This window comes from Corvus brachyrhynchos, unplaced genomic scaffold (genome assembly GCF_000691975.1).
Source record: "Corvus brachyrhynchos isolate BGI_N302 unplaced genomic scaffold, ASM69197v1 scaffold434, whole genome shotgun sequence".
NCBI classification, from domain to species: Eukaryota; Metazoa; Chordata; class Aves; order Passeriformes; family Corvidae; genus Corvus; species Corvus brachyrhynchos.
Genome location: NW_008238372.1, coordinates 1,313,383 through 1,325,529, shown reverse-complemented (window position 1 = coordinate 1,325,529; position 12,147 = coordinate 1,313,383). Strand labels below are relative to the sequence as shown.

Here is a 12,147-nt window from a genome sequence, read left to right as displayed (position 1 = left end):
TCTTTCCTGTGTGATCCTGAATTCCTCTAGTGCTCTCTTTCTCTCCAGAGAAATTCCTCTTGGTTTCCTTTCCCTGCAGAAATACTTCCCTCCTCTGCCACACTGCCACAGGAAGAGAGGATCTGTCATGCTGCCTCTGCTCCCCTCCCTTATCACTGGCAGCAGCCAGCAGCAATCACTTGGGGGAAGAAACTCTGATGAAACCATCAGTAGAAAAAAGAAATAAGGGCTTCAGAGGAGGATTCTCTCCTGCCCCCACTTCCCCAGTGCTTCCTGAGTGAAGTGACCACTATAATATCCCAAAATAAATGATTCATGGATGTCTGTATGTGTAAAAAATACATCATAACACCTGCATTGCTATTTCCCATCTTATAGAGGCACCTTACACTCTCTGCCCTGACAACCCAGCACCTCAGCCAAAATTCTTTGGTTTGTTTGCTTTATGCTCACTCTAAATCACAAAGCACATCTACCACAGTAAGTTACTATGACCAAACAAGCTTAAGTAATAAGAGTAATACACATTTTTAAATTAAAAAAACTTCTTCTGTCTGTTCCCTAACTGATTTTACACTGATAAATTACTTTTTATTGCTGTAAATCAAAGTGGCACTGCAAATAAAATTGAGCTGAAGGAGAGTGAAGGAAACATACTTCAAGAGGGAAGAAAATGAAATTGTCTCAGGCTTGTCGAGCATTCTAATGTCCTCTGAAATACCTCTTTTCCTCACCAGCCCTTTGGAGCAACCAAAGGAGACTCCCCCTCAGAGCATATGGAAGTTCAGTGCAGACAAAGCCAATAAAACGTAGAGCTACATACCAAACCACCAAGCATGAATACCTTGACATTAAGGTAATTCCAGCAGCCAGGGATCTAACCAGCACATTACCACTGCTTCCAGGGAGCACATTATCAGCGAGCCGAAGCCAGCTTGCATACACGCAAAAATGTTCCTCTTGCATGGAGCCAGCTTTGCTTGTGCAAGATCTCTCTTGGCAGACACAAGTGATTAAAAGCGTACAGGAGCATGACTTGTTCGAAGGGCCTCAGCTGTTTTCTTTTTTTCCCAATCAGATATGGCTTTGCCACTGGAGCAAATCCTCACACATGCTTCGCTGCCACTCCGATACGGGGGCAGAGCTTGAGCTGTTTTTTCAAGCGGCAAAAAACCATTAGCAGGCTTGGCATCGGGAAAATGAAAAGGCAGGGGTGAGGAAAGAAAACACTGAGGAGGGCTGCATAATCTTCAGATCTTTCCTAGGTCTGATGTGGTTCAGTAGGTTACAAAAGTGCCTCCTGAATTCTCAGTGCTCTGCGTAGCATGAACATCCTCCTCCCTCTGGGCTGTGCACCAGGTTATGCTGTACAACTGTCAACCAGCAAAATCCTCCTCGGGGGCTGAGTTATGGAATTCAAAAGGAGCAGAAGAGGAGGGAGGGAGGGAAGGAGAAGCTGCAAAAGGGTGCTTTGCCTCTGGCATAGCCACACGGCTGGACACTGCTACCCTGGGTGGCAAAAAGAGCCCTTCAGTGCTAGGAGCCACCAGGGAGTGGTGACAGGCAGGCTTGAAAAGCTAAACTTACACATTTTGGGGTTTTATCACAGAAAGACTGAGACAAGAGAACCGTAAATACACCCCAAGTCAAAATCAGCTCCCAAAGCTGTGCCTTCAGCTGCCACCTTGGAGCCACCCATCAGCACAGGGCAGCCCTGGGAATGGTCACTCTCTCCAGTTTGGGCACCAGGAGCAGGTGAAAGCAGGGGCACGTCCCAGGGCAGGACAGGGAGGGCTAAGGGGTGCAGTGGTCAAGCCAGAGATGGGTTTTACATCAGTCACAGCAAAGCCAGGGCAACAACCATTCACAGAGCAGTGGTAAGGAAGTGAAAACCCAAATCCATCTGTCTCTCCTAGGCTGCTGACTGCTGGGCATGGAAGATGAATTAAAGGTGGGCAAGTCTCAGGTGTGTTGTCTCTGAGGGAGATTTGCCCAGGAATGTTGTTGTTTCCCAGGGCAGGGTGTAAGGCTTTGCAGTAACTATGGATTTACACAGAGGAGCCTCCTTCGGAGCTACACTGATGCAAAGAAATAGAAAAACAACCAAGAAGGCAGAGAGGAGGCAAAAGATGACTCAAAGCTTGTTAAAATTAGTGGACAAGCTCCCAGTGATTCCCAAGGCCTCCAAGAGGAGAAAAAGCATATCCTGCAAGGGTGTGAGCAGCTAACACACTGGAAGTGAGCACCCACCCTTCCAAAATCCTGCCCTCCAGCCTCTGGCCTGGGCTCTGGGGATGAGCAGGGGACTTGGCCGTGCACATGCTTCAAGTACACCAAAGTGTTCTTCCAGGAAGAAGCAAACAAACTCCTCACTTCACGAAACTCTCCTTTTTGTGCTCAGCATTATGGTTTATGCACAGCTGGGAAAGAAAGAAAGGTTCCCTAGAAACCTGTCCCGCTTCTTTTATTTTTTACAAATGGCTTTTCTTCAGCATGGCAGCGTAACATACTTTAGAATGCCTCCCTTGCTGGCACACTGTTGCTCCAAAGTCTTTTCAAACACTGGGAGAGCACAGTTAAGCATTTAAAACCTGCCCATGCCGTGATGCTCTTCCCACCCACAAACCCTTTCCTCATTCTTGCTGTGCAAACCATCCCTGGCTCTTTCTATGCAGACAAGTCTGAACAGACTCCCGGGATCCTGCCCTCTCTGTTTCTGGGAAGTTGGGTGCCAGAGCTGTTCTGCAAGGCTGAAAGGGACATTTATTTCTGCATTTTGCTTATGGAGCTCATACCCTACGCTTCCACTTTCAGTTACATCTTGGGCTGCTGTGGGAACATTAAACCGCTCAGCACAGAGAAGGAGCTAAGCTGGGACTAAACAGGAGTGATGTCCTACCCCAGTCGAGCTTAGCAGCCAATATAAAGCCAGGGCTAAACTTTCAGAGAGCTTAATGCCAACTGTTGTCCTGTTCTGCAGTCACTGCCACTGTTTCTCCACTCTCCCCTTCCAGAATGTACATGGGGACTTCCAACAGCCAAATCTTGTCATTCTTTCTCCCTGAGGTATTTCTCCTTACCACAAGGGTGTCACTCATTATCCTGCTTTCTCTCATTTTGCTCTGTACCCCGTTCCTCTCCCCTTCCCACTCTCTGTGAATCAAAAGATCCAAACCAAGAGTGCTTACCCCACCACCAGGAAAGTGTGTAGCTCACTGCAGAATGCTTTATGTTCAGCAAAAATCTCCCTGTAGGCTCACATCACCCATTCCTGACCTCTCCATCACATCAGAGAATCATGGAACCACAGAAAGGTTTGGGTTGCAAGGGACCTTAAAGGTCATCTCGTTCCAACCCCCTGCCATAGGCAGCAACAACTCTGTTTTCAGTGATTTCAAACTTTGGAAAGCTTCAATTAGTGCAAGGTCTCCCTTCCCCATCCTCTCAGCTCCTTATCAGTCAGCAATGTGGGAACAAAGCCTCAGACTCAGGGAGGAGTCTCACCTTCACCTCCAAGGATCAGATTTGGGAACACAAGTGGCAGCAGCCACACAGTTTGGGGAGCTTTGCAGTGCAGGAGGGAGGTGGAGGAGCAGGGCAGGGGAGAATATTGGGAGAAGATTGAAGACAAGCCAAGGAATGCCTCATTTTTTGGCTCTTCCCGCTTACACATGAGATAAATTAATCCATGTGGTGTTTTGTGGCATGCCTGAACGCAGAGCTCCTGGGCACCCAGCAGGGTGAGGGTCGGGAATGAAGACACCTGTACACATTCCAGCACCAAACAGAAGCTGGGCAGGGATTTTCTGCAAAATAGTTTTTCACTTACTCAACTCAGGCCTACCTAAGTCCTTCCTAAGTACTTAATTCCTTTTTTGGGAACGGGCCCTTGACCAGCCAGCTGCTCTGGCTGCTGGGAGAGTGTTTTCACACAGCTCCTGCTGCCTTCCCCATCCCAGAGTGGGGACAGGCCACCTCTCCAGAGCACAGCTCCCAGGGAAAAGGCACCCAGAGAGGTTGGTGCTACCTTTTTTGTCTGATTTCAGGGCTGAGGCTCAAGGTGGGTGAGTTGTTTGCCCCAAAGGCATGTTTTCCCTTGATTTCAGCCTCTTTGGATGCTGCTGGGTATAAATCACCTGGCAATAATCCTCCTGCATAGCTCATGTGCCAAGAGTTTCATGTTTCTGTACCCAAATGAGGGGTGTCTGTGTTTCCTTCCAGTATTTGAGTCACAGGGTGGCAGCTTTAGGCAACAAGATAGAAAATAATGAGTCTGAAGCCATTTACTGATCAGGTTAAGTTGGAAAAAGTTCACAGGGAAGGGAATCTCCTCCCAGGTCAGCACGAGAACAAAGGGACTGGACTGGACTGCTGTGAGAGAAACCCAATAGGAGCCTTCCAGTGCCTGAAGGGGGCTGGAGAGGGGCCTTTCACAAGGACAGGGTGTGACAGGACAAGGGGGAATGGCTTTAAGCTAAAGGAGGGAAGCTTTAGATACTGGGAAGGAATTGCTCCCTGGGAGGGTGGGGAGGCCCCTGGGCAGCTGGGGCTGCCCCTGGATCCCTGGCAGTGCCCAAGGCCAGGCTGGACATTGGGGCTTGGAGCAGCGTGGGTTAGGGGAAGGTGTCCCTGGCCACGGCAGGGGGTTGGAATGAGATGGTTTTAAGGTCCCTTCCAACCCAAACCTTTCCATGATTCCATGATAAGCTTTCTGGGACTGTCATTCCCTGCTCACCACAGGTTGGCTGTGTCCTTGCTTTACCTTCTTTCACAGCAGATAAAGGACAGCACCTTGTTTTTAACCTTCTCAGTACTCACCCATCACTTTGAATCACTTCATCACTTTGAATAGTAGTAATAATTATAATAAAGTCAAACTCAGAGCAACTGATTTGCCAGTCTGCAGCTGGTTTGAAATCTCCTGCATCTCTTTCAGAGCTGAAGAGGGGTTAGTGGAACAGAAAACTGTTCTGCTTTCTTTTCTTGTTTGTTTGCTTTTTTCCTCCAAATTCATTTCTTGGCCTAATAAAAATCTGGTTTTGTTTAAAAACAAGCAAGCAAACAAACCCAAACCCAGACATTTCCTTGGATTTTTAATTTCAGTTGTCAGCAGGTGGTTGGAAATGAAGAGGAGCGTGCCAAGTCATGGCAGGGAGAAAAGTTAGCGCTTTGCTGGTCGTTCAAAAATTTGGATAAAACAGCTGCAAGGCTGCCTTCTTCAGGGCTGCTGCTTCTCCCTGACTCTCAGCTGGGACAGGAAAGACATCAGGTAGCAATGGGGCATTTCAGACCAGTTAGAGCAGACAATTTACAGGTTTTTGTGCCCCTCTTTATTTTTTCATGACAGATCCCCTGACGCCCCAAACCCAACATCAGACAGCAGGCTCCAGCACCTCACAAGCATCATCTCCTACCTGTGTCCCAACCCTACAAGGAAGGAACATATCCAGGGGCTCAGCAGCTCTTTTTAATTACAATTTGTGGTGCCAGTTCATTGCACCGTGTCCCAGTCAAGTTGGGGTTTGTTTTTAATTAGTCACTGCACACCAGGGCTCTCTCAGAGCTGGGTGGAGGTGTGGTTGGGGGTGAGGCTCCCTGCAGGGTGTCAGGCTGCTGCTGGGGCAGAGTTTTTGCTCTGCTTTCTCCCCATAAATCACATTTCCAGTAAATCACGGCTCTCCTTTAGCCCATGCCACGAGCTCATTAAGAGTTGCTTTAATACCCCATGAGTACCCCACAAATACTATGTACATATACTCTGCAGAAATAAACCTGCCCATAATTTTCCATCTCTGTGCAGCCACTAAATCTCAACACTGAAATATCAGGCTCTGAAAAGAGTTTTCCACCAAAAAAGTATTAAAATTCATGTGCCTTTTAAATGTCTAAAAACCTCGATATTATTGAGAGTAATGGTAGGGGTGCAAAAGGCCAGGAAGCTGGTAAGGGACAAAAAAAAAAATTATTTAAAGGTCTGTGTATTGTTAGCCTTTTATTCATCTATTCCTAATGTGGACAAAATAAAATCCAACTGGGGAAACAGCACACCTTGACCCAGCAGGAAGGTGGATGCTGTTACTGGAGTAAAGTTTTTCCTATAAAAGAGTTCCTGGATCTCTTTTACCTGTTTGTTGTGGCTGATTTGTGCTGCTTCATGTAGGCAGAGCAATGATAAATACAGAGTAACCTGCTAAATAATGCAAATTCTTGTCACCTCTGCACGCCAGGACACACCAGTGAATTAGGAGTGGTGATGGTTTCAATCCTACAAAGCACATTTCCAAGAAAGAAGGATGGATGGTTTTGTCTTGTTGCAAGCTGATTTTCTCAGGAAGTTATTTGGTTATGAAGAATTGCCCTGCCTGTGTGAACAAGTTCACACTGTGGAAAATGTTTTCAAAAAGAGACTCTTCTCTCATGCTGGCAAAATGCAGCCTGTGAGACAAAGTACCCACTTCTCTCACCCAAACCTAAATTATTTTAAAATTGGATGCCTTTCTCTCTTAGGCAAAGCACAGATGATGCTGCTGGCACAGCAGGGGCAAATATAACTGACTTATTTTTTGATTATTAATTTCTTTACTGTGAATTAGAGTAAGCGTGGACAATTTTCTCTTTGAGGGGCACAGCAGCTTCAAAAATGTTCATTCCTACCCTGTTTTCTCTGCACTACAAAGATTTAAAATTGCATGAAGCACCCATTTCCCTTGATTTTCCAGGTCTGATAAATGGAGAGCAAGCTTTGCTTCCTCTCAAACAAATGTTTGGAAGCTACTTCACCAAAACAAAACTTCAAAATTTTTAAATGCTGGAAAGAAAATTCAAGAGTGTCCAATAAATTCAGGATGTGATATTTCACAGGCAAGCATTTATGTGCACTTACATAGAAGTCAGAGGTTTATTTCTACTATTTAAAATATCATTCCATGGTGTGTGAGCTCAGCTGGTTGGAGCCTGGTGCTAAAAACACCAAGGTTGGGGATTCAACCCCTGTATGGGTCTTTCCCTTAAAAGTTGGGTTTGATGGTCCTTGTGGGACCCTTCCAACTGAGAAGATTCTGTGATTCTGTGCTTCCCAGGTCTATAAAGCACAAGCAGTTGCAAATCTAGAATATTGATGTGGGAGATTTTGCTGTATCTAAAGTCAGGTGGGGATGCATCATCTTTTACACACGTCCCCCTTTGGGCCATTATTGCCCTTAATAAAGTCTCTACATCTTGAAACAAAATCATCTCCTCAAATGTCCAGTCTTGGACACATCCACAAGGGCCAGGAACCACCCCCTGGGGCTGTGGTCTGAGAGCAAAGTCCTTTGCTAAAACACCTCCCAAAGGTGTGCTAGGGTCACCCTGGGGCTCACACACGCTGTCCCCATTCCTGTCCCCATCCCTGTCCCAGTCCTGCTGCTGCCCCTCACCAGCTCCCAGAGAGGACAGAAATGGTCCTGGGGGTCCTCTAAACCTCTAAAATTCTGGACTGATGTACAAACCAGGGCCTTTCACCTGCCTCTCTGAGGTGGTCAGGTAAGAATTAAAGATATCAGGGACACTTCCCTGTTGGAGTAGGGTTGCTTATCCTCAGCACTGCCCAAGAGTTTTGTTTCAGGGCAGCTTTCTCTTTTTTTTTTTTTTTTTTCCTTTTTCTTGTTCCTGACCAATCCATGGATGTGGTTAATTTAAGGTTTAAAAGGCTTTTGCTCACACATACACACACACCCATATATGTTTTCCACTGAAGTCTGTGCTTTTTCCTAGACCCACCCAAATTCCAGTACATAGCTCACTCGTGTGCCAAGCTTCCCTACTCTCCTTGCAATGAAAGGAAAAATGCCCTTTTTTCCACTCCTGCGCATTTTAGGGGGAGAAGCATGTAGGGGAGAAGGAAGAATTTAGTTATACCTGTGATTTCAGAGCAGAAAAAGGAAAGAACCTCAATGTTGTCCATGGGAATGCTCTGTTCCTGAGGTTTATGGGGTTCTGAGCCCCAGTGCTTTCTTGGGACTTCAAGCTGGAATTGTGGAGTGCTGAGGAGATTTAAAAATTAGTAAGTGTGAAGCAAAAATAGCTGGTTGTTGGTAAAATTCCATTCTGTTCATATGAAGTACTTAATGCTCCTGAGTGCTCTAGTATTTTTGTAGGGGGATGACAGAAAATCAAAGATTAATGGTGAGAAACTTTGGGGGGTTTCAGGTGGAAATGGCTTCAGCTGTGTCATTCTCTGCTCCCTTTAACAGGGCTACCAGCAAATTCATGGAATCCCAGAATGGTTTGGGTTGGAAGGGACCTTAAACCCCATCCCATTCCACCCCTACCATAGGCAGGGACACCTTCCACTATCCTAGGTTGCTCCAAACCCCATCCAACCTGGATTTGAACCTGGGGAAAGGTGGTGGGCCAAGGGCTGTAACAACACACAAGCTCTGTTCAAAGCCTTTTCCATTTCTCTGGCCTCCATGGGGATTCTCTGATGCCTGGTTAAGGCTGGTCCCCCTTGATTTCCTCTTCTCAGGGAAGGCATTAATAAAGCCTCTCTGGCTTCCAGAGCTCCCTGGTTTCATGGAGCTTGTTGGAACATAATTTCTGAAGCCTCTGTTCACCTGCCAAGCCAAGCTGAAATTAGCCCATGGCTTTAAAGACGTGGGCTGCTTTGTACCCCTTCACTCTTAGGTGATGGAAATTAAAATAGGCCAGGTTAATTATTTATCCTTTCCATCAGCAACATGCTAACATTGTGCAGGAGCTTATTGTCACTCACAGATCTGCAAAAATTGGAATAAAAATGGATATATTTTTAAGAAGAAGCTGTTTCCTGAGTTTCTTGACTGGGAAGTTACACAGCCCAGCTCTGTGTGTCTTCCAGATAAACTCCCAAGGAATCGGAGGGAAAAGAATCTTTGTTTTCCTCGTTGCTTTCCCAAATTGTTTGATCCCTGCCAATTTCCATGACACAGACCCCTCAGTCTGCTGCAGAGACTGTGGCTTCGGAAAGGGAGGAAATAGCATGAAAGTACTGGTGCACATCAGTGTTTTTGGATTTTCTCGCCAAACCAGAAATAGAAAAACAAAATTAAAAAAAAAACAAAAGCAAAAATAGTTTCAACTTTTCTGGCAAAATAAAATAAAAAAAACCCAAATCAAAAGAAAAAAAGGTTGTTCTGGCTGTTTGTTCAAACCAAAAACTAAACCTTTTTTTTTGAGGTTTGCACAGATATGTGTGTGTGTGTCTTATTTAAGTCAGGTGAGGAACAAAACACTCCTTGGAGTGACAGATTGTGACATCTCGCTTCCACAAAGACAAAATACAATTTTTTTACTTTTCAAAATAGTTTGGGGTTTTTTTTTCCCATCTAAACCTGGTTGAAAAGTCTCAGCCAACTGTAAGGACCACATGGGTTGGTTTGGTGACAAGTGACACTTGAAGGGACACAGCCTGTCCTGGTTGTTGGGATCTGGCAACACAACTACAGTTCCCTCCTCATTTTTCTCACAGTTCCTTAGGAACCTCCATAAAAGCAGTGATAGTGTGCCCAAACAAGACAAAAATCTCACGCTGCTTTTCAAAGCCCCTGCGTTTCCTTACACTCAAAGGAGCCTGTTTTGCTGGTTTATTTACACATCCCTTATCTTTATGGCTGCTCCTTTATGATCCCATGTCATCTCCAAAGCTCCTGCAATCTTTTACAGTTGGGAAGGTCCAGCTTTGATCACTGGGGTAATCAGGCTGAATAGAACATTGTTCCTGCTCTGCCGAGAATTTTTTCCGACTGCGCTCAGGACACCGCAAACTTATTTTTAAAACCCTACAATGCTCAGCAGCTCCTCTACCTTGTTTTTTTGTGAGTTTTTTACAGATGCCGTGGACTTCAGGAGGCACTTTGATGTTTTCCAAGCTGCCTGATTTATGAGAACAAAAAATACCACCGTTCCCCAATTATTTTCTGTCGCCTTGTAATAAGGCTTGATGCATCAATGGAAATTCAGTCTAGGCACAAAGAATAACTGGGGAATGAGGAAATCAGCTGCATCTCCCACAAGAGATCATTCTTCCAGTGGAAAAATCAACCTTTTTTGATCTCTAACCCTCTGTACTTTTCCTGTAATATTTAATAAACCCTCCATTTTCATTGGAAAACACACTTGATGGGAAATGTGTAACTGGTAAACCTTTATGTGTTATTTTAGTGCTGTTTATATTCTATTTTAGAGCTGTTTGAAGAGAAGTCATATTTTGCAGGTAAGTCCTGAAGATAAGTAGTGACAAAAAGCAGCTGAGCAGGGCTGTGAATATCTCAAATTGCAGCAGATTTCAGATGGGGTTAAGATAATGGCACTGCTGAAAGTCCAGGGACTGTCACTCCACCAGCCAGGTGGCAGCTTAGAGGCAAAGCAGAAAACTCCTCCATGCGCTGTCCTGGTGACACCCTGTCAAATCCAGCCTTTCCCAAAGGAAAAACTCTTCCTGAAAAGTTCTTGCCCTGTTCCACTTGCTGCACGGCTCAGACTTCTGGTGCAGGCAGCTTGGTGCCACAGCATCTCCAAAATCCAACTTTTCTTTCAGTCCAGAGTTTCAGTTTATTAATTAACATGTCCCAGTGCTCCTCCTGCTAAGTCATTCTCATCTGTCCCACTCAAAACTTCTGGGATAAAAATCTTATTTCTTTTCTGCTCTTTTGACCATTTTAATTTTTCCTTCCTTAATTCAAACACTTCTTTCACTTCTTTATACCCCTAAAGGTCACAGTCTAACCTTTCCACAGCTGCTGCCCTGGTCCCCATAGCTCTGCTTTCTTCTGCTCTTTGTTGGCATCTCATTCCTCTTTGTCATCAAATCAATCCCTGGGGGTTTTTTGCTCTGTTCCTAGTTTAGATTTCTCTTCTCCAATTCCACAATAGCTTCCCATGTGACATAAATGAAATTCCCCTCTTCCCCATGTCCTGAAAATCCACCTGTTTTGAGATACATCACAACAAACTTCTCCCCATCGTTGTGTTCACCTACAAAGTTCCTCCTGTGTGTCACTCACTGTTAGATCTGAAATAATTTAGAGCATGTTCAACGTTTTCCTTTTTGTTCACCTGACTGCAAAGTGTGTTGAGGACCTGCTGTGCTGTGAGAAATAATTTGTTCTGACTGTAGGCTATGTTCAGCATCAGCACAGATAACGAGTGATTGGTTTTCTTGGAAGCATGCATTTTTGCAGGATGGAAACCTGGGATACTTTGAGGGATGGATGTGCCCATCTCCCTGCAGTGCCTGATGACCTGAGACCAGATCCTGAACTTTTAGAAAGCTGAAATTGTCTTTTCCTTGCACCTCTATAGCAAGGCCGGAGCTTTTGAAAGCTGCCAAGTTTGTTTATTCCGTGAAAATCAACTGTTCCAGTGTATGTGAAGGTACCCCTCTTGTCCTGGAAAGATGAGAATTATACATGTTAATTACCTGGCACAGGTGTGCATTTTAAGTCAGATTATCCAAATAAATACAGGTCAGGGTGACTTGTACTGCTGAAGCCTTTCGGGTGAAATCCCATGGGAAATGCTGTGCTGTGTGGGATCCCAGGTAAGGTTACACACCATGATGTGCCCTTTCCATCACACACAGTTTAGTTGTTGTAAAAAATGCAGATTAGGCACTGAAGTTTATGAACATGTTTCTTATATAAAAACAACCTATCCAGGAATCTAAAATAAGGTGTAGGATATGACTGCTCTGTTTTAAAGGCTCTGGCCTATGACATTCCCTGCCACGGGACAGCTTGGTTGTCCATGTGTATTGGTTTGGTATGGCCTGGTTTTGGGTAAGCTGCTGGAAGCTTCTACCATGTCCAGCAGAGCCAATCCCTGATGGCTCTGAAGATGGACACGCTTCTGGCCAAAGCTGGGCCAATGAGAGAGGTTGGTAAGGCCTCTGTGATGAGAGATTTAAGAAGGAAATCAAAACAAAGTGGGTACGCACAGTTTTTCCCCTGGCCAGAGAAGAGGGGAAGGTGAGAACATGTGAGGGAAACAACACGGACACACCAGGGTCAGTGGAGAAGGAGGGGCAGGAGGTGCTCCAGGTGCTGGAGCCGAGGTTCCTCTGCAGACCATGGTGAAGGCCATGGTGAAGCAGCTGTGCCCCTGCAGCCCGTGGGGATCCCCGGAGGA

The 12,147-nt window shown here is 45.5% G+C and overlaps 1 protein-coding gene across 3 annotated transcripts in view; it reads right to left on the bottom strand.

Moving 5' to 3' along the window:
* Positions 1-12,147, bottom strand: part of KCNJ15 (potassium voltage-gated channel subfamily J member 15) — a 25,677-nt gene that overhangs the window by 7,130 nt on the left and 6,400 nt on the right. Inside the window, exon 1 of one of the 3 annotated variants that reach the window (XR_001862574.1) lies at positions 824-1,339. The exons of 1 other annotated variant lie outside the window; for it this stretch is intronic. Coding sequence is in view for 1 of the 2 variants with exons in the window: in XM_017736353.1 (XP_017591842.1) it covers positions 845-966 (122 nt within the window). In the remaining variant the exon portion in view is untranslated. Of the gene's footprint in view, positions 1-823; positions 1,340-12,147 lie in introns of those variants that run through there. One more of the 3 variants, XM_017736353.1, reaches the window with a different exon arrangement.